Here is a 22,770-nt window from a genome sequence, read left to right as displayed (position 1 = left end):
TCAGTTTCAGATTAATTTGTAGGCGTTTCTTTAAAATACAGTTCCAGTTTAACTTGTAGATGATGAAATAAATAAATTTTTGTTATATTTTATACATATATTGTTAAAAGAACATTTTTATTTTTTTATTTTAATCTTTTCCAATTATTTTTATTAAATAACAATAAGCCCAAATAACACACAAAGTTATGTAAAATAAATGTAAATAAACTAGCATAAGATTTCCAATTGTTTTCTTAGCGTGTTATTGAGAAATAATGGCTACCTAAGTTGAGTCTCTTATGTGATTCTGCAACGAACGGACGTGTTTCTTATTGCATTCCAATAACTAAAAAACAGCACTCACATTTCCAATACATAATTTAGTACAACTCTTACCCTTCACTTTAAGCGTTCAAGAGATCAATCTTAAAAACCCTCATGTCAACATTTTCGAGAGAAATTACACAGTAAAAAATGCTATTGACGTAAATTCATAGAGCCATAACTATTATGACACTAATAGCCTATTTACACCAAGCTGCGTTATTGAGTTAATATCGAAAACGACAGATTTCTTCAATTTTCATATCGATTATAAAAAATGTGTTCGATTTCTACTCGATATTCGGACTATCAAACAAGTTCCACCACCAAATCGAAAAAACTGTGACGGTTTGTCGTTTCCGGTGGCTCAGGGACGGCCAGGGTTCGTCTCAGAAATTTGTATTTTTTGTCAGAGGTGGTTGCTGAAAGAGATACCGACCCAGTCCCAGAGTAGAACTCCGAAAAATATGCCGTAACTATAATTATTTGTTTATTGTCTCGAATATTACAAGTGTTTAGAAAGATTAGGTTTAGTCTGCTGCCGCCGGTAGTCGCTCTGGAACGCCGCACTTCAGGATCAGGTACTTCCTTCTGGCTTGGGTCGACAGTGTCGGTGAAACGCCGATGCGCGAATGCCCCTCAGATCTCCTAGAGTGAGAACAACTTGTGGAGGCCCTAAGGTCTACCAGTTAGCGGAGACCCTGAGATCTACCAATATATAGAGACGTATGAGGAAGCCCTCCCAGCAGACAAAGAGGGGTCTCGGTGCGGATGGATCCGAGAAATGTCCGCTAAAAATATTAAATGCGAACAAAGAATCGGAGTTTCCGCATTAGGTTCGGGGAATGCTCAAAAACGGACGCGCAAACGGACGAAAAGCAAACTATATGGCGTTGCTCGTGAATGTGCCGAAAACGTATTGCTAACGGACACTGAAACGAACAGTGGGCGGCCAAATAGCGGACTTACCGCAATAGGTTTGCCTAATTGTCGAAACCTGGCCCGAAAACAGATACTGAAACGGGCGAACACTGGGACCCGTGCAAATGCCTCAAATGTCCCGCTAACGGACACTAAAACGCACTGCACGCGTTAAAAATCTTGTCGTCAACGAAATTTCTAGAACTCGGTGAACGGTTCTTCTCCTTCCATCTTTTGTCGCTTGCCTGTTTTTGGTTATTTCGCTGCAAATAAGCGAGAGGCAAATATTATTGCATCATCTTTTAACTCTTTTATACCGTCGCGTCTCTTTTCCTTTTGACCGGCGAGTTGTGCGGACGTGAGTGAGCAGTTTTTTACAAGACGCACGTGTTTTCAACGGTAAGTGTTAAATTTTAATTGATTAATGTGTACAATCTCTTACTAATCAACTAATATTGACTAGATTTATATTTATTTATGCTGGCGAGACTTAATTTCTGACGAAGTGGCGCGCCAATGGGCCTGGTTTGGGACAGAGTCCAAAATGTGCATTCGAGGGATGCTTATAACGTCATCCGTCAAAGGTATGTATATTTTTCGTATGTTTTTTAATACTTATAATAATTTATATTTTTACAGCCGCTTTTATGAACAAATTTGAGTTGGAGGGCGCAGATTTCGATAGAGTGACACAAAAGCAGAATGCACAGGACGGTTTGTATTAGTATTACTAGTTTTAAGTTTTACAAATCTTAAGTAAAATGTTTATTTTTTAAGTTAAATAATGATAAATAATAAATAATGACAAACATAAATAAATGTATGTTTTATTTACATTTAAAAAACCCGAAATTCTAAAAAATTTAGTTGGAAATAGATATTAAAAATGTATCTGAAACGCATCGTGAAAAGACCGCAAACGGTACTTTTTCGGGTATCGTCAAAGGTCCGCAAACAGTACTTTTTTGAGTATCGCCACAGGTTCACTAACGGTACTCTTTCGGGTATCGTAAAGGGGGTGCTATCGGTTCTTTTTCCGGTCTCGCAACAGCGTCCGCAAGCGCTATTAGTTCGTGCTCCGAAAATGAGAGGTTTTGCTGCCACAAACCCCAAGACATGTAATTTACTTTGTTATCGTTCTTGAGTCTAAAATCGGACGTTTTGTCCGCCTGCGGTCCGCAAAACTTCAGTTTTTAATATTTTTTACGAAGTTTTTGTCTGCTGGGAATATAGAGACGTAGGACAAGGTCGGGGTCCGACTATTACACAACTTTACTGAAATACCTTATTTAACCTCCTATCCGATCCAGGTGATGACTCCTTGGTTGGTTCCTTACCGCTGCTCATCCGGAGTACTTGGCCGATCGCCGGCCGAAACTAAATGAGCTCCACAGGGCTGGGGCTCGTCTTATATAGGGCCCTGGCGAGGTTAAGTGTGCGCGCGTTTTTAATTCAAATTCAAGTCTTCATAATTTTCTTTTCTATAATATAGTATCATCCTAATTCTATATCTTACGTATAAATTTGTGCGCGTTTGCGCGTCACAAAACTAAGCAACTGACTGTTGATAATAAAAATTAAATTTGTTTTGTGGAGAGCTGCCCTTTGGGCACTTCTAAGGGAGTGGACGGAGAATGTCTTAGACAGACTTCCCTTTCTGAGACTGGCTTATAAAAAAAGACCAATTAGAAGAACTGGTAGAAGAGAAAAAAAAAGCATGCGGTAATGAGATGGCGGAGGACTCTGCTTAATGACAGAATCGCATATTTAAAATAAAAATCTCTTACTTGTTAATGTATATGCAAATCAATAATTATTTACAGAAAATATAGGCCAAACGCTTGCCGACTGCGCTCGCTTGATCAGTTTGTCCACTACACAGATAAAAATTGTATATAACAAGAAAGAAAGCTAAATTCGGCACGCCGAAGTTTGTATACCCTTGCAGATATTATTTCATTACATTTTACCTATACTTATTATGTTTACAGTTTGACAGTTACAGTTTTACATTCACACCTTTACATTTTCTCTACATCTACCGATCATTTCTATGGCAGCTATATGATATAATTGTCCGATTTTTATGAAATTTATACCAAAATTCTAGAATAATAAAATAAGCTTATATCTCAGAGTAGATAAAAATATGTAGAAAAACAACGAAGTTATAATTTTTTTCCTATTAATTTCCTGATCGTTCCTATGACAGCTATAAGATATAGTCGTCCGATTTTCATGTAATTTTTATCGAAATTCTGAAATAATATAAATTGGCCATATCTATGGTGCAAAAATGGTAAAAAACAGCAAAGTGGCAGCTATATGATATAGTCGTCCGATCCGGCCCGTTCCGACATATGGACATGTCCATGGTGTCGCACGCGACATTCGTACGCATTCAAAGCAAAAAAAAAGTATGGTACATTTTATTTTTATATCTTTTAAAAATATTAACTTATAGCTCTTGCCTAGGGCTATAATTGGTGTTAGTGTTGGTTTTGAGTGTATGCTCAAATTTAAGAAATTAAAAAATAAAATTGAAGGGTTCGCACGCGACAAAAACAGAAGTCACTTTACGCGGCGAGCTGTTTAAACACTGATTTTAGCGAAACAGCTGGGAATATTTTAATGAAACAAATTGTAAAATGTTATGCGATAATGTCATTTTCATATGCTTTTATTTACAATCAGAAATTTAGCGTAGTTTATTATACCCTTGCAGGGTATTATAATTTCAATCAGAAGTTTGCAACGCAGTGAAGGAGACGTTTCCGACCCTATAAAGTATATATATTCTTGATCAGCATCAACAGCCGAGTCGATCTAGCCATGTCCGTCTGTCCGTCTGTCTGTCTGTTTCTACGCAAACTAGTCCCTCAGTCCTGCCATACAAATGTTCGATAAATTTTTAGAAAAATAATTATAACTTTGCTGTTTTCAAACATTTTTGCATATTTTTTTAGATATGGCCATTTTATATTATTTCAGAATTTTGGTAAAAATTGTATGAATATCGAACGACTATATGATATAGCTGCCATAGGAACGATCGGGAAAATAATAGAAATAAAATTATAGCTTCGTTATTTTTCAACGAATTTTTTATTTACTGTGAGATATAAGTTTTTTTTATTGTTTTAGAATTTTGGTATAAATTTCACAAAAATCGGACAACTATATCTTATAGCTGCATAGAAGCGATCGGTAAATGTATAAAATATATAAAGCTGGGAATGTAAAACTGTAACTGTCAAACTGTAAACATAATAAGTATAGGTAAAATGTAATGAAACTCTTTTTTGTGAGTGTTTTCAGCATTTAAATCTATAATTTAAACATCAAAACCAATCTGAAAGGGTATACAAACTTCGGCGTGCCGAAGTTAGCTTCCTTTCTTGTTTTTTATTTAATTTTAATAAGTTTTCGCACGCGACAGGTCGCGCGCGACAGTTTTTATCATCATACTTTGCATATAATTTTTTACTATTTAAGTAAATTAGAAGAGCATATATTCATTTTATTTCGACTTTTTGCATTCTTCTTGTGATGTAAGTAAACAACAGTTAAAGCATAATCGACTCGGCTGTTGATGCTGATTAAGAATATATATACTTTATAAGGTCGGAAAGGTCTCCTTCACTGCGTTGCAAACTTCTGACTGAAATTATAATACCCTGTAAGGGTATAAAAAGTGTACAATAGGTCGAGATGACAAAATTCTCTCGCAGTGCGATTTTATTTTTCCCGGTTTCTTGCAATTATTATTATTGTTATTTATTTGTTTTTTGATTTTCTTAAGGCCTCTTTAACACTTAAAATGAATCCTTGCACAAATTCCTTTGTGTGCACCTTCCTTCGCTAGCACGTCAGTTTTTTCATTTATCTCTATCCCTTTAAGCCCTGAACACCATATATCATATCTACTTCTGAGTCCTCATTTTTATCCTATATAGCTTTAAGTATGTAAGAGTCAGTGTTTTTATTGCACACTAATTTTATTGCACCTAGCCCATCACAAATGGTCACAGCCTTTTGTATTTATCTTTTTTTAAGATAACGCATCCTAGCTTTATTTATTTATAATATTTATAATTCTGCCCCTATCGTTGATAATGATATTTCCGTTTCCTAAATTTCCCTAAAATTTCATAAAAACCTAACCCTAATTTCCTCATCATATTTATTTTTGTAGGTGTATAATTATTTCTTCTTTACATTTATGTAAAAAATGGTAGTGGAACACGGCAGGCTAACAGCAGAGAGGGTGACAAGGGACACAGAAAAAAAGTAGTAGGCGAGTGGAGAAAAGTCAATCAGCAGAAAGAGACGACAGAGAAAGGAACGAAACGAAAGCTCTGAAAGTAAAAAGCAGGAACTAAAACTTGCAACTTCATAATAAACATAAAAACAATTTACTATTATAAAGAAACAGGGGTATAAAAAGGTTAAGGTTTGGTATGGTCAAAAGTCGGTTAATTCGGTGCAAAAATGCCCACTTTTCAATAAAATGTTGTGGCGAAACGGCTAAAGCTAGCTTAACGAATTAAATACCATATAATAACACAACATTTGAACAGTTTGTGATAAATTTTGTATTGAAAAATATTTACAGGTAGAGGAGTTATAGGGAATCGCCCGAGTCGCCTCCAAAAAAAGTTGGTTTGCGGTGTACATCCTAACTGTCCACAGAATCATCCGATCTACAAAAATTATACCTCATTCGTTAAAGGATAAGTGTCCCAAGGTATTCACGAAGCGTTTTTATTTTAAAATTTTTTTCCTTATTTCATATCAAAATTTGAAGTCAAAACCACGATTTTTGACTAAATAATTAAGTTAATTTGTTAAATAAAAAATATAAGAAAATGAAAAATTAAAAAAAGCTCGACGTGAATATCTGTAGAATTATCTAAAGAAATTATGTTCCAAATTTCAAACCGATTGGTTCAGTAGATTTTGAGTTATCGTGTACACCGATTTTCAAAATGGCATTTTTCAGGAGAGCGCTTTAAACTTTGTGATTCTCATGCATTGAACACCAACCGACCTTCGTTCAACTCCGCATAACTTCGTCAATTTTACTATAATCGATGTAAAACTTCGACATAATATTCTTAACATGTTTAACTTTCAAAATAAAAAATAAAAAAAAATTTGCGAAAAAAAAATTAAATACCTTACCCCCCCCCCACCCCTAATGAATTCTAGTGTTTAACTACTGCAGGACGCATTGTCAATCTTACGCGAAATTAAATGAGTCTTTGCAAAATCGATTAATCTACTTTCACCGGGAGTATGCTTGTGGGACTTTGGACCGTTTCCTTTAAGTGTTTAATTGGTGGAGGACACACATTTATTCCAGGGTTACCAACAAATCAATCAAAAAGATAGTTACACAATTAACACACATGCATCGTAAATAAAGCGCTATATAATTGGCTTTGACGTTATCTTACATTTACTACACACTCTATTTAGCTCTGGTCTTTTAGGCTTGTTCAGACACCACGATGCATAACGTAGCTCTTCAAATATCTCTATCCAGAAGCAGCGTTTCGGTTGTAAATATGTTCTTTCATTAGTTTCTAAAACGATTCTAGCATCCGGCGGCAACGAGTTAGAAAAAGATAAAGGCTTCGCTTTGTAGTTATATCGAAAATTAAACCAAAACTCAAAAAGAGCAACAGCGACGGCAACAATAATGCCAGCAAATAGCACGACAAACACGCCACCTGATTTAAATAAAGATGTTCTTATAAATCGCATAAAAATAATCATAAATTTGTACCTATGCTCTCGAGTCCCAGGGCATTGGCTTTTGATTGTTTGCTTGGGCTCTTCCTGGTACAAGTCTCATCTGTGTTCTTCCACCATTTATCGTACAGCATTTGAATCTCGCCTTTTTCCTGAAGCTCCAGTATGGCTAACGAAATCTTATCTCGCCAGGGCGATCCTTTTGGTGTAGCAATTCCATATCCTTAAAATATCACAAGCAATTAAAAAAGCAACAAAATATATCTTAATATATAAAAATCTCCTGTCACTATGTTTGTTCGCTATGGACTCCTAAACCGCTTAACAGATTTCTATCAAATTTGCAGGCAATATGCAGTTTGGTTCAACTTGAGAGATAGGATAGCTAAGATCTTTTACATCTTGGCAGTTTGGGCAGGAAAAGGAGGAATCTTATTTTTTTATGCACTCCTCCGAAACGGTTTTACCGTTTCTCATGAAATTTAGTGTGCTTATGCAGTTTGGTTCAACTTGAGAGATAGGATAGCTAAGATCTTTTACATCATGGCAGTTTCGGCAGGACAAGGAGGAATCTTATTTTTTTATGCACTCCTCCGAAACGTTTTTACCGATTCTCATGAAATTTAGTGTGCTTATGCAGTTTGGTTCAACTTGAGAGATAGGATAGCTAAGATCTTTTACATCATGGCAGTTTCGGCAGAACAAGGAGGAATCTTCTTTTTTTATGCACTCCTCCGAAACGGCTTTACCGATTGTCATGAAATTTAGTGTGCTTATGCAGTTTGGTTCAACTTGAGAGATAGGATAGCTAAGATCTTTTACATCATGGCAGTTTCGGCAGGACAAGGAGGAATCTTATTTTTTTATGCACTCCTCCGAAACGTTTTTACCGATTCTCATGAAATTTAGTGTGCTTATGCAGTTTGGTTCAACTTGAGAGATAGGATAGCTAAGATCTTTTACATCATGGCAGTTTCGGCAGAACAAGGAGGAATCTTCTTTTTTTATGCACTCCTCCGAAACGGCTTTACCGATTCTTATGGAATTTAGTGTGCTTATTTAACCAAATCTTTATGCTTTGCTCGGGCTATTTTGTTGATGAGTTTGCACCAAATTGGTTGAGCGGTTCTTCACGTATTACATATTTTGTAATATATTATTTCAATAAATCGCATTTCGTCAGAATGTCTTTTCTTTTATTGTCATTTGTCATTCATAATTATTGTTTTGTGTTTATAAGTGGTGAGTCTCTAAATTATCATTTGAAATACATTAAGAAGGTAAGATAATATTTTCAGCAAAATGCCACCGAAAAGATCGAATCTCAACAACGTAAGCAGCAGAGTGGCACGACGCAGACGTTTCGAAAGAGCTCATCAGTTGCCAGAACAAGTCAATACAAGAAATAGAGCTCAAAGAATTAGGACAGCAGAAGGTCGTGCACAAGAATCCCAGGAACAGCGTAGCGAACGTCTGCAGCAGAATATTACGAGAATCAGGGCGGCTCGAGATAGAAACATAGATATGTATAGTACGAGCACAAGTACGACAAAGGCAGCGGAACAGTCGCTCATTATTTCGTACATCATTCGTTCGTCTTGCTTTTGAATATGCACCAGATATTAACTACTCTGCGCATTCAAAAATTGCTATGGGTGGAAAGGACAAAGTATGTCAATATTGTCAGGCGTTTAAATTTCGGAATGAAACTGCCGGTATGTGCTGCGCATCAGGAAAAGTCGTGCTCTCTACCTGCTCCGCCAGAACCTTTATTAACCCTTCTTGCTGGAAATTCAATTGACTCAAAATTATTTTTGCGTAAAATACGCAAATCGTCCGATTTTCATAAAATCTTTATCGAAATTCTGAAATAATATAAAATGGCCATTTCTATGGTGCAAAAATGTTAAAAAACAGCAAAGTTATAACTTTTTTTCAAAAAATGTATCGAACATTTATATGGCAGCTATATGATATAGTCGTCCGATCCGGCCCGTTCCGACATATATAGCAGTTAGAGTATATAGAAGACTATATGCAAAGTTTCATTCAGATAGCCTTAAAACTGAGGGACTAGTTTGCGTAGAAACGGACAGACGGACGGACGGACATGGCTAGATCGACTCGGCTGTTGATGCTGATCAAGAATATATATACTTTATAGGGTCGGAAACGTCTCCTTCACTGCGTTGCAAACTTCTGACTGAAATTATAATACCCTGCAAGGGTATAATGACGAACTGTAAACGTAAAACTATAACTGTGATGTATATTTTTCTTTTCATTTGATTAAAGTGAATTAATTCTTAAATATCCAATTGCAAGAGTGTATATACAAACTTTGGCATGCCGATGTTAGTTTTCATTCTTTTTTAGTTTCAACTTATCAAAGCTTAGGATATTTTCGATATTGTATTAGGCTCGTACCTTTGGTATCTAGCAAACCCCCAATTTGTGTCAAATTACAATCTCGCTGAACGATATAATCAAGCATTGTGGATTCCATCAGATAGGCGTAATTGCCCTGGTTAACCCTGCGAATTCCGTCTTCATATGTAGTCGTAAATGCCGATGGCTTTTTGTTGTCCATGCTCCGCCACATTTTTTTATATGTCTCAATCATGGAGTCCTTTGTTCATTTAAGAAATAGTACAAAATCAGAAAGAAAAACTAAAATAAATAATAAAAATATAAATGTATTTTAATGTCAAGCTTACCCGAAAGAACGTCATCGTAGAGCCACTATCCAAAGTTCCATATGATATCTCTGTTTGACTGGCCAGATCCTCGGCGTTTTCTATGGGATTAATCATGCGTTCAGTGGTTAAAAATGCCGCCAAATTGGCGGTATATGAGGCTACAATAATTAACGAGAAGAATCCCCAAATACTACTAATTATACGTGTCGAGATCGCTCTCGGATATATATCGGGTGACTGCTGCATTAACGTTCCAATTGTAAACCAGAAACTATCCGACAATGTAAACTGATTACCGATCGTAATGTTATTTAAATCGCAGGGATTTATGTATTTCCACTCGATGGGTGATAACTTCCCGACCAAATATATACAAATGGACACGAGGAAATATGCCATCAGTACATAAATCCAAATTTCTATAGCCAAAGGATTCATAAATGAAAATAATCGGGTTGGCTCTGAAGTAGGAACCTAAACAAAGAAGAGAATCGAAATAATTTAAAGAATTCTTAGCAAATATGTGTTTGAACCTTAAATAATATGCTTATTCCCAGATTCATAAAAGGTTTAGTGAAATCAATAACACTCTCTCTCGCATAGGTAATAGTCATTGAGCCCACAGCCAAGTCCGCTTTCTATAAATAAATATTGGTTAATGCTAATAATAGAATATAATATATAATTTGATATGTATATTTCCTAATCAACATACGTATTGCATTAACTGTGCAACCATTCCATTCCATTCACCAGACTCTGGATCTTTGGCTCCGTATTTGCGATCGGGAACCAAATCTAAAATATATCCAAAACCGACCTCATGTGAAATTGTTTCCAAAATATCTACGCAGAATCCATAGAATCTTTCGTTGCCCGTAAAATTTTTTCCATAATGCATCATTACATACGGCGTTTCCTGTTAAAAAAAATAAATAAATGAATGAATAAACAAGAAGCAAGAAAGGATACTAACTTCAGGACGCTTAAATTTTGGTACCCTTCCAGCTACCCATGTGGACACTTAAAATGTATTCATTTTGGTTAAATGATAAAAAATACAAAATACAAATCTAAATTGGCCTATCGATCCATTGGTAGTGATGTGATATAGTATTCCACTTTGATAAAAATTAAAAGCATATTGTTACAGGGCTATGCATATACTTACTTAAAAAACCGTAATTATTTTTATATATATTTACATTTATGATTAAAAACCATTAAATAACATTTACCTATTCATTTTACATTAATTTGTATGCCTTTTCTATATGTTTACTGCCAGTAACTTACTGGTCATCTAATGTTAATAAAATTAGAAATATTATTTTAAAATCGGAAATAATAAGTATAACCTGGATTATCTGAAAATAATTGAAAAAACAAGAAAGGAAGCTAACTTCGGCACGCCGAAGTTTGTATACCCTTGCAGATTGGTTTTGATGTTTATATTATAGATTTAAATGATGAAAACACTCACAAAACAGAGTTTCATTACATTTTACCTATACCTATTATGTTTACAGTTTAACAGTTACAGTTTTACATTCCCAGCTTTACATATTTTATACATTTACCGATCGGTTTATATGGCAGCTATATGATATAGTTGCCCGATTTTTATGAAATTTATACCAAAATTCTAGAATAATAAAAAAAGCTTATATCTCAGAGTAGATAAAAATACGTTGAAAAACAACGAAGCTATAATTTTTTTCCTATTAATTTCCCGACTGTTCCTATGGAAGCTATATCATATAGTCGTCCGATTTTCATAAAATTTTTACCAAAATTCTGAAATAATAAAAAATGGCCATATCTAAAAAATGGTGCAAAAATGTTGAAAAACAGCAAAGTTATAATTTTTTTTCTACAAATATATCGAACATTTGTATGGCAGCTATATGATATAGTCGTCCGATTCGGACCGTTCCGACATATATAGCAGTGAGAGTATATAGAAGACTATATGCAAAGTTTCATTCAGATAGGTTTAAAACTGAGGGACTAGTTTGCGTAGGAACAGACAGACGGACAGACAGACAGACGGACAGACGGACATGGCTAGATCGACTCGGCTGTTGATGCTGATCAAGAATATATATACTTTATAGGGTCGGAAACGTCTCCTTCACTGCGTTGCAAACTTCTGACTGAAATTATAATACCCTGCAAGGGTATAAAAATTAAAGCGTCGACGGAAATGTAGACGGAATTTTTTTTAATATCTTAGCTTTTAAAGAACATTGTAGAAAAAAATGGTAATTCAGAAATTATTAAAAGTTGCCATATCTTGGACTCTATGGAAATGTTTTGTACAAGAACAAGGTCATAATTAAAATTTTTGATCATTTTTATGACACCCAAAAAATATGATGCAGTGATTCGTTTGGATGTTGGATATTCATTAAAAATATTTAAGAAATGGAATATTGTCCAGTATTGTTTATAAAATAAACTAACCAATATAGTTATGACAACAAGTGTTACATTCATGGAGCCGGAATCAAAAAACATTGATGGATCGGTTATATTGAGGTGTCCATGGGGCGTCCATTCGCCAACTTTAACTATCGAGTGTTGCTTTAATTTTATCAAGTCTAATTTGAACTGAATTCGCTGTCCTTCTTTAAACTGAATGGGTCCTGTCAGACCTTTCCATTCAACCTGTTTGAGAAGGTACTCATTTTAAGATTTATATCAAAGAAATCAACTCAATATAGTAGTACCGCATTTAAGTAATTAATAAGGCTCAAGCCACCGTTCCATGGTATTTCCTCATCGCAGGTCACATTATATATATCCAAAATATGTGATTGTTCCAATGTCTGCAAACCCATAGCAAATACGAAAACGGAATCGTACATTAAAGCTGGTTCGGACTAAAAATTATACAATTGTATTTTTAATATTATTATTATTTTAGTTGTTATAAGTTTTATTTTACCTCGAAGGAAAAGGATTTTCTTGAATGTTGGCTGAAATCTGGCGATTGGTATATATGATGGCCGTAGTTCTTAATGTCTTTTAAAATTTGTTTAACAGCCACATCACCTATGTCCACCAAACGAAATGATGTTATATTCACAAAATTATATTTAAAGTCTTCCATATCATAGGTTTCCAGATCGAAACTGGTAAAAAAATAATGGTATTTATATTCATTCATTTGTTGTTGTAATATCTAAAAAAATATATTTATAGAAAAAAGATAGGAAATAAAATATATAGATATATATATATATAATGTAAATTAAAACAAGAAAGGAGGCAAACTTCGACATGCCGAAGCTTTTATACCCTTGCAGTTTGCAATGTAATAATTAGAAATCGATTGAATGAAAAGAAAAACTAACAGGAGTTATGCAAAATATATATACATATTTATAAAATGGCATATAACAAATGGTTTTTGATCAAAATTTAAAAATATTTTTAAATTGTATAAAATAACTATAATTTGGATTTTAAATATCTAATATATATAAATTATAAATATATATGCTGAACTAAAACAAAGTAATAACTTTCTAAACATTTATCTGTACAAATTATATTTACAGTTTATATCTACTGATCGTCCATGTGTCAGCTATATGACATAGTAGTCCGATTTTCATAAAATGATAACCGAAGTTCTGAAAACAGCGAAGTTATAATTTTTGGTCCGACCTACATATATACTTGAGAGTAGTCAAAATATCTGCAAAATATTCACTTAAATAACTCTAAAACGGAGGGACCAGTTTGCGTAGAAACGAACAGATGAACGGACACAAATCTCTGCGGCTTAATCTGATCAAGAATATATATACCTTATGCGATCGGAAATGTCTCCTTCATTGCGTTGCAAACTTCTGATTAAAATTATAATAGCCTGCAAGAGTATAAGAATATATATTCTAGCTCACGTTTTTTAATAAAATTGATATGCCATCAGAGCTTGTATCAATTATAACATTATGTATTTCTTTGTTCTTAAAATCGTTCAATACAGAAAGGTATGAGCCTCGAGATACTTGTCGCATGTGGACTTCCGCTTGAACAGAGCGCGCGATTTGATGTAAATCTATAATTCCTGAAATATATATTGTGTGTAATATCTGTTATCTGTAATAGGGTCTTCCAAAGAGATCCATATGACTTCCTCCATCCGTTGAACAGATGGGTCATAACGTTTTCTCGTTCGGAAATTTTAAATTTTGTTCTCCATCTGTTATTCATCTACATTTAATGCACTTTTAGCGATAGTTAGAAAATAGTTTTTCGGTGCAACTCTATTTCTTCTTCTTGACAGCTCATCCAAAACATAAACAAAGATGACTAAGTGGCTTCTGGGGAAGTAAAATCACTAGTTTATCAACTATTTCAGTTGTTCAACAGAAAGACCTCAGGTTGCGTCAGGATTTCAGGATTAATTGGCTTATTCTGCTCCCCGAAGTTTGTAATTGGATCACTAAGAATCGATTCCCATTTATTTCAAATAAAGAGGAAAATTAACAGGAGATACATATATATACAAACAAGAAAGGAAGCTATCTTCGGCTCGCCGAAGTTTGTTTGCAGATTGGTTTTGATATTTATTTTATAAATTAAAATGCTGAAAACACACACAAACAAGAAAGGAAGCTAACTTCGGCTAACACGCCGAAGTTTGTATACCCTTGCAGATATTATTTCATTACATTTTACCTATACTTATTATGTTTACAGTTTGACAGTTACAGTTTTACATTCACACCTTTACATTTTCTCTACATCTACCGATCGCTCCTATGGCAGCTATATGATATAGTTGTCCGATTTTCATGAAATTTATACCAAAATTCTAGAATAATAAAATAAGCTTATATATCAGAGTAGATGAAAATACGTTGAAAAACAACAAAGTTATAATTTGTTTCCTATTAATTTCCCGATCGTTTCTATGGCAGCTATAAGATATAGTCGTCCGATTTTCATAAAATTTTTACCAAAATTCTAGACCAATATAAAATGGCCATATCTAAAAAATGGTGCAAAAATGTAAAAAAACAGCAAAGTTATAATGTTTTTTATAAAAATTTATCGAACATTTGTATGGCAGCTATATGATATAGTCGTCCGATCCGGCCCGTTCCGACATATATAGCAGTGAGAGTATATAGAAGGCTATATGCAAAGTTTCATTCAGATAGCTTAAAAACTGAGGGACTAGTTTGCGTAGAAACGGACAGACGGACGGACAGACGGACAGACGGACATGGCTATATCGACTCGGCTGTTGATGCTGATCAAGAATATATATACTTTATAGGGTCGGAAACGTCTCCTTCACTGCGTTGCAAACTTCTGACTGAAATTATAATACCCTGCAAGGGTATAAAAAGAGTTTCATTACATTTTACCTATACTTATTATGTTTACAGTTTGACAGTTACAGTTATACATTCCCAGCTTTACATTTTATCTACATCTACGGATCGCTTCTATGGCAGCTATATGATATAGTTGTCCGATTTGCATAATATTGTTTTCCAAAATTCTGAAATAATACCAAAAGCTCGTGTCCCAAATATGAAAATACGTTGAAAAACAACGAAGTTATAATTTTTTTTTTATTAATTTCCCGATCGTTCCTATGGCAGCTTTAAGATATACAGGCCTGCTCCGGTTTTGGGCAAAAATGAACCTCTGTTGTTTTTAGCTGCTCCGGTTTTCGGAAAATTTCAGCTATCGGAATGTTTCGTTTTCTCATCGTTTCTTACTGCTCAAGCATCTGACTCGTGTTTTTGGTAATAAGCAAACAACATAAAGTACTACCTTTTTTATTTACAATTGCCCTTTTTCTAAGCCAGAAAAAGGCAAAAAATTGTAGAGTTAAGGGGGTCTTCTTATTCAAAAGCCGTTTTTTGGACCCTTTTTAAAAAAATTCTTATTTGAAAACGCAAAGAATAATTGAAAACTTTTTTTATTTATTGTATTAAAAAATGTTCAAAGTAACTAAAAAAGTTGTTCTTGCCTCGATACGAGGGTTGTTCAAAGAGTAATGAGACTTCAAACTTGGTGGTCGAAAAAAAAGGTGTCGTCCTGGCGGCCACGATTCAGGGTCTCCAGAGCGTCCGAAATGAAAAATAAAAACGGGGTTATAATCAGAATTGATGTCATTTTCGGGTGACGGAACAGATTTTTTTTTTAAATTTTTTTAAACAAAATGGCGGCCATTCAAAAAAAAATTTCGATTTCGGGCTTTTTTTTTGTAGTTTAGTGTAAAAAAAAAATAGAAAAAAAAATTTTTAAAAACATCTGTTCCGTCACCCGAGAATGGTGACAATTCTGCGTCGATTCCATTTTGTTTCATAAAAATCGGTTTAGTTGAACTGGAGATATCATGGCCGCCAGTTCGAAAAACGTGGTTTCGAGATAAACGCGTTTGAAGTTTGAAAAAAGCTCATTTTGCGAAGAACTTGCTTCACAAAAAAGGCTGTATCTTCTAAAGTATTTCGAAAAATCCTTTTGGGGACATATACACACCATCCCTTGCTATAAATAAATGCAAAAAAAAAAAAATCGAAAAAAAAAAGTTGCCCAATGAGAAGACCCCTTAAGCAAATAGGCACCTAAGATGCTGCCACACTTTTCACAGTTTTAATTCCGGTGGACTCACATAATTATTTGGTTAATTTGGACCATTTAGGTAATCAAATTAAATAGCATTATTTATAAACAACCATTTTGGCGCTCCTATAAAGTTATTAATGTATATTTATACCCTTGCAGGGTATTATAATTTCAGTCAGAAGTTTGCAACGCAGTTGATCAGCATCAACAGCCGAGTCGATCTAGCCATGTTCGTCTGTCCGTCTGTCTGTCCGTTCCTACGCAAACTAGTCCCTCAGTTTTAAAGCTATCTGAATTAAACTTTGCATATAGTCTTCTATATACTCTCACTGCTATATATGTCGGAACGGGCCGGATCGGACGACTATATCATATAGCTGCCATACAAATGTTCGATTAATTTTTAGAAAAAAATTATAACTTCGCTGTTTTACAATATTATTCCATCATTTTTGAGATATAGCCATTTTATATAATTTCAGAATTTTGTTTAAAATTTTATGAAAATCGGACCACTATATCTTATACCTGCCGTAGGAACGATCGGGAAGTTAATCGAAAAAAAATATAACTTCGTTGTTTTTTAACGTATTTTAATCTACTTTGGTACATGAGCTTCTGGTATTATTTCAGAATTTTGGTATAAATTTTATGAAAATCGGACGACTATATCTTATAGGCTGCCATAGGAACGATCCGTAGATGTAGAGAAAATGTGAAGCTGGGAATGTATAACTGTAACTGTCAAACTGTAAACATAATAAGTATAGGTAAAACGTTATGAAACTCTATTTAGTGTCTGTTTTCGGCATTATAATTTATGATATAAATATGAAAACCAATCTGCAAGCGTATAGAAACTTCGGCGTGCCGAAGTTAGCTTCCTTTCTTGTTTTAATTTTATACCGACGCAATCTATAGTTTTTCTGTTGTTCAACAGCTCAAATAGTGCATAAACTGTTAATTTTATTTTTACAACAGTCGTTTCGTCCATCTTTCTTTATGGTACAGATGTGGCATTACTGATCGATCAGCTGTAATCGCGGATATAGGATGCAGATGGAGCTCTGTGGAATCCCGAGTTTCACATCTGCGAAAAATATCAACTTTTGCTTGCAAATGCTCTAAATGGGAAGACCAGAATTATTATTATTTTTTTGTCATTCTGGGTATTACTTTGACGACTGTATTACTGAAAATATCGGCAATGAATCGCAACAGTTAGCCGATATATACATCACATACACAAAAAAAAAATTTAACCCAGGAAACATACTCTCTGTATGTCAAGAATTGATTTTAATTTTACCAAATTTAAAACTTTTAGCTCTTGGTTAGCACTATAATTGGTGCTAAGATCGATTTTGGACAATTGCACAAAAATGTAAGCCATTCGCACGCGATCGTAAATAATTTCCTTTTTTTAAAAATAAAAGATTTTAATGCAATCAATTTTAATGTATTATGCATAGATTAATTTTCATAATGTATTTCGTTTTTTTCCACTGTACTTTTTATATTGCTTTTTACTTTTTAGGTAAATTAGAAATATATACAAGCTTTTTTCTACTCTTGCATTCTTCGAGTCAAACCAAAACGGCATTTTTTCATCAAAGTAATAAAAATTGCGTTTCCTCGAATTTTTATTTAATTATTTCGAATTATGTTTTAGAATATACTAGATTCTGTCAATATTGATCAATTGAAACACTTATTTATATGAATATATTGAAAACAAGGACTTTAAAGGAGTCTTACTATAGTGGCCCCAGTTGCTGTTTCTGGAGAGTTACCAATATGTACATACATATTTTATAGCTCAATACATTCGCAAAGGTGAAACCGGAGGAATTTAGGCTGCACAACTCACCATATTCTCTTTCATGTAAGATGCCAAATCGTGTCCAGTTTAGGTAGCGTATGACATCAATGAAGGCCTGATTCACATATTTCTTAGATGGATAAACATTAATGGAAAAATCATGGGCGCTACGACCTATATTGGGAATATCCAAAGCATCGCATATCGAATGTATATGCGCTGCCAAAACGGAATCAGTTGGACTAAAAACAGCTTGGACACCAACTCGTAGCAAATTGCACACTAATTATTAAAAATATTTTTTGTATATATTTGAAAATATATTTTTACTTAAATATATGTGTAGATACATACATACCTTTTCGAACAGTCTCAAACGAGTCAAGGTGGCTTACATATTCCACTTCGTAGTCAACGATTGTTTCTGGTAATAGACTTTTGTCATCATTTAATCTATGAATCGCGTACCGAAATGCCAACTCAGAATTATATTTGACTGGTTGCTTAGGAAATATTGCTCCTTAAAAATATATTTAAAGATTAATGGCTATACTGGTTAATCAGATGCATAAATATTACCTACTCTGATAACGGGGGGGATACTTGAAGCACAGTAAATTAACCGAAATAGAAGCAAACTCTTTGATATTAATAACATTGTGAGTACAGCGAATGTTTGACTTATTTATTTCCTTTTATTGTGCTGGAGAAGCCAAACAGGTGCACATGAAAAGAAAAAAGAGCCCAAGAGACTAAGCAAAATCGAATTTTCTTATTTTAAAAAAATTTGTTAAGATCAAAAAAGTAATAATATGGGCTTCAAGACTGGCCTTCGATGCAAGCTTGTTAAATTTAAGATATAAATATAACACTTAAAACCGTTTTATGTTTTTCAGTATTTCGTTATCGAAGTTATCGATAAAACTGGACGCGAAAGTATTTCTAGTAGAGCTGGAAATAAAAACGAGTATCTACATTCACACAACGAATTTTTTATGCTCGTGCCTCTAAGCACCGTATTAAAAAATTATGCGGTGTTTTTTATGCGCTTTTTCTATGTGGTGCCAAAAATAAGCAGCACCTAATGCTTGGTAGATTTTTTACTCATGTGAGCGGCACCGTATATACTGAGTAATTTGTACAAATATGTAAAAGCAACGTGCTAATTGTAAATTTCAAATTCTTTTCTAGCATATTCTCATCCTTTAAAAAAATATTTACTTTGGTCGAGTTTGGGTGTAAGAAAAACAGAACTAATAAACTAAGAGAGACTCTGTACATTTTTGAGTTTGTCTTTTTTTATCGCATATTTTTAGGCATTGTCTTTGCCTTACTCACAAGCAATGTGGTGCTAAAACACCGCAACCACATATTAAGCGGCGTTAGTAGCACTGCCACCGCACTTTAGGCGAGTAAGCATGTAGTGCTCAAATCAGGCACCGGTGCCGATCTCCAATCGATATACATTTTCAAAATCGATTTAAACGAGATTGTAATATTTCCCATGTCATATAAAAGCTAAATAGCACCAAAAAGAGCATATTAATAAACAAATATTCATTTGTTGTTTTCCAGTTGTAATATCCATACTATATATACATATCATTTAAATTATTTCCGTTTTTGATTTTGATCGCTTATAAATTATTTACTTTTTAGAAAAAAAAAACGATAACTGAAAATCTAATCTCTAATTTATCACAAAATGCGACCAAGTCGATGCCCATAAACTGTAGTAGGACTCATGATACAATTAGTAGTCCCGTCGGAAAAATAAGCCCTAGCTCGTCTTATCAAAAGGTGTGTGAGACGGGAATAGCCTGAAAGTTTTAGTGAAAAGACTCAATGAATAAGCACCAGCTGTCATAATAATAGCAATCCTCTTTGCGTGCAGCTCTCCAAAGAGAAGGACGAGCGCCTTCTGCACTCGCCGAAACCAGGCACCAGCTTCCAGCGCAGCGACGGTCCAAAGCGGTCAAGCGAGGGAATGAAGGCCAAGGCGCGGTACAAGGCTGCCCTCCGCATCCAGAATCGGCTCCAGAAAAAAGCCGCCCTATCCCCAGAGGAGAAGGTAAACTTTATATGGGAGAGGAGAGGATCGCTGAGGGTAGGCTTCACTTCTCAAAACTCCCCCACATGACTCGACGGGCGGATTCGCCAAGAAGGTGGAGGAGACGATTGCCAACAAAAGGCAACGCTCAGCCGAGAGCGGCAACACGGGCCTAATAGCGAAAAAGCCCAAAAAAAAACGCAAAAGTCAGTGAGGTGACCAAACGACATTTGATTGTGGCCCTCATTGACAGAAGCGATGAAGCCGCAAAATGCCAAGGCGCGGTGAAGATGGTGCATGCGCGGCTCGTTGAGTCATTGTATGCACGGATGGAGGAAGATCCCGAAGCTCCCATGCCCACCTTTGATGGTGCTGGGCGGCTAAATGGGGTCAAAATCCTGAAGTGCATGGATGACCCGACGAGAAAATGGCTGACGCAAGCGGTCTGCCAGTTGGAGGCGCTGTGGGAGGGAGCCAAGCTAGAGGTGGTGGACCGGGAGCTAATCCCATCCACTCCAAAAGCGAATGTACTCTTCCCCATCGCAATTCAAGCGGACCGGGTGCTGAAGCTGCTGCAGCGTCAGATACCGGATATACCAACCGCGGACTGGAAGGTTCTGCACGTTGCGGCCCCATCACCCAAGAAGGGGGGCAAAGTGCAGTCCTCCAAATAAACAAGGGAGCAGAGGACATCCTCTATCCCAGATACGGGAAGATGGCGTGGGGCCTGGATAGCGTATACCTGCGCCTCAAGAAGCGCCATCCCGGGGATAAGGATGCTCACACCTTGAAGGCAGGAGTGGTGGAGAAGGACCTAGGTCTGGAAACTATCATGTATGCTGCCCAGGAAATAATGCTGGATGAGTCTGACGAAGGAGATGACGGTGACCTGTCCGTAGTAGTCAACCCGTCGTATGGAGGTGAGCCCAGTACCCATGACACTCAGGGTGCTGCAGCTCAACATCCATAAGAGCAAGGTGGCGTAGGCGGAACTCCTTATAGCCATGGAGCAAGGATCCGTCGACATAGCTTTGGTCCAGGAGCCTCAGGCAATGCCATCGCCGGACTAAAGTCCGCAAACTACAATTTGCTCCATCCACCAACGATAAGCAGGAAAATAACCGCCGTACTTGTACGGAAGGGTATACCTTATGTCTCATTACAGCTCTGATGAACTGACTGTGGTGATGCTAGAGTGCGAAAAAAAGCTCCATTTGGTAGCTTCCTGCTTCATGGCACACGACAGGACGGCCCCACCAGAAGAACTCATGAGCCAGGTAGAAGCCAACCCGAAGGACCAGCAACTGCTCGCAGGTGCAGACGCCAACGCGCGGGTGTACTTATAGTGTGGTGGCAAACCATGGAGAAGAAAACGAATAATAAGCTTATGGAGAGAACCCAGCGGCAGGCACTGCTCTGCATATCAGGGGCGCTAAGGCCAACTCCTACTAAAGCACGGGATAATCTGTATATATCCTCTAGATATCCAAGCGCATCTGACTACTGGTTGCATCAGGAAACTGGTCAGAGCAGTTCAATTGGTCGAGACATGAGACATGACTACATGATACCCAGAACGTGCCCGGATGTAAACACAACAGTATTCATGGGACCAAATGACTGGAAGTCAGGCAAGGACCATGCTCAATATCTCAATATATACACCGACGGCTCCAAGATGGGTGAAGGAGTAAGAGCAGGCATATACTGTTCAGACCCTGAAATGAGGCTCTCGGATAAGCTACCAAGCCACTGCAGTATATTGGCCATCAGGAAAGCAGCAGAGCTTGTGCAGAGCATAAACTGTTCACATGAGGCGGTCAATTTGTTCGTAGACAGTCAAGCGGCGATAAGATCCATGCAATCATCAGCGGTCAGTTCCAAAAATGTACTGGCTAGCAGGGAGTCACTAGATAGCCTGAGCACGACTGTTAGTGTGGATATACTGGGTTCCCAGCCACCAAGGCATAGACGGTAACGAGACCGCGGACGAACTTGCAAAGGAAGGCATCGGACTGGCGAATAAAAGATCAGAAAGCGTTCCTGTATGCCTAAGAACGCTCGAAAGCGAGCCAAGCGCATAAAGCAGGTGGAGAAGTAATTCCGCAACCTGCAGAATATCAAAAATCATGTGCAAAGAGCACTACGAGAAACTCACTCACTACGTGCTGCATCTTCCGCGGAAAGACTGCAGAATGTTAGTGGGATTTCTAACAGGTCACTGCCTGTCTGCTGCACATGCAGTCAATCTGGGTATTACCGACAACGCCAAATGTCGGAAATGTGATGAATCCGCGGCAACCGAAACCTTGGAGCATCTCATTTACAAATGTCCGGTCCTAACGAAGGCAAGGATGAGATACCTAGGCTCTCCGGTTCTAGCATAGCTAGAAGAGGCCTCCAGGAGAAAGCCAGGCGAACTCCTTGCCTTTGCGAACAACACCTTGATCTTCAAGGATATCGAAACCAGCATAAATAGTCTCTAGGTCCATCCAGGAGTTTCCCTGAATAACTAATTGCCATATTGGCCTATGCGTGGCCCCATGAAGGCCGTCCGGAAAATCGTAACCTAACCTAACTTCGGCACGCCGAATCTTGTATACCTTTGCAGC

At 36.3% G+C, this 22,770-nt stretch overlaps 1 protein-coding gene and 1 long non-coding RNA gene across 4 annotated transcripts; one reads left to right on the top strand and one right to left on the bottom strand.

Moving 5' to 3' along the window:
* Positions 1–6,524: 6,524 nt before the first annotated feature.
* Ekar (Eye-enriched kainate receptor) lies at positions 6,525–19,027 on the bottom strand. 3 transcript variants are annotated; one of them, XM_041776695.2, is made up of 13 exons: positions 18,688–19,027; positions 18,467–18,628; positions 18,157–18,390; positions 13,598–13,764; positions 12,634–12,870; positions 12,416–12,568; positions 12,150–12,353; positions 10,399–10,602; positions 10,217–10,321; positions 9,702–10,157; positions 9,412–9,613; positions 7,019–7,207; positions 6,525–6,962 (listed from the first exon to the last, which is right to left on the bottom strand). In XM_041776695.2, the coding sequence occupies exons 1-13, from the start codon at positions 18,764–18,766 to the stop codon at positions 6,658–6,660; spliced, it is 2,697 nt and encodes an 898-aa protein (XP_041632629.1). In that variant the 5' UTR covers positions 18,767–19,027; the 3' UTR covers positions 6,525–6,657. The 3 variants fall into 3 exon arrangements, with proteins under 3 accessions (XP_041632629.1, XP_070143841.1, XP_070143842.1); XM_070287740.1 differs by lacking the exons at positions 13,598–13,764; positions 18,467–18,628; positions 18,688–19,027 and having other exon boundaries at positions 12,634–12,820; positions 18,157–18,277; XM_070287741.1 differs by lacking the exons at positions 18,157–18,390; positions 18,467–18,628; positions 18,688–19,027 and having other exon boundaries at positions 12,634–12,820; positions 13,598–13,676.
* On the top strand, positions 17,551–18,366 carry LOC138929059 (uncharacterized). Its single transcript, XR_011445480.1, has 3 exons — positions 17,551–17,670; positions 17,959–18,171; positions 18,244–18,366. It is a non-coding gene; the product is annotated as an uncharacterized lncRNA (long non-coding RNA).
* Positions 19,028–22,770: the final 3,743 nt, after the last annotated feature.

Source organism: Drosophila kikkawai, chromosome 4, assembly GCF_030179895.1.
Source record: "Drosophila kikkawai strain 14028-0561.14 chromosome 4, DkikHiC1v2, whole genome shotgun sequence".
NCBI lineage: Eukaryota > Metazoa > Arthropoda > Insecta > Diptera > Drosophilidae > Drosophila > Drosophila kikkawai.
The sequence above is the reverse complement of the archived record's forward strand: the minus strand, read 5'-3'. Positions and strand labels throughout refer to the sequence as shown.

Excerpts from the sequence above, each read along its gene's own strand:
- Ekar (XM_041776695.2), bottom strand. The coding sequence starts at position 18,766 with ATGTTATTAATATCAAAGAGTTTGCTTCTATTTCGGTTAATTTACTGT. Across the intron at positions 13,765-18,156 it reads CTTACATGAAAGAGAATATG|GAATTATAGATTTACATCAA; the intron begins GTGAGTTGTGCA and ends TATATATTTCAG. Across the intron at positions 12,569-12,633 it reads GAAAATCCTTTTCCTTCGAG|TCCGAACCAGCTTTAATGTA; the intron begins GTAAAATAAAAC and ends TATAATTTTTAG.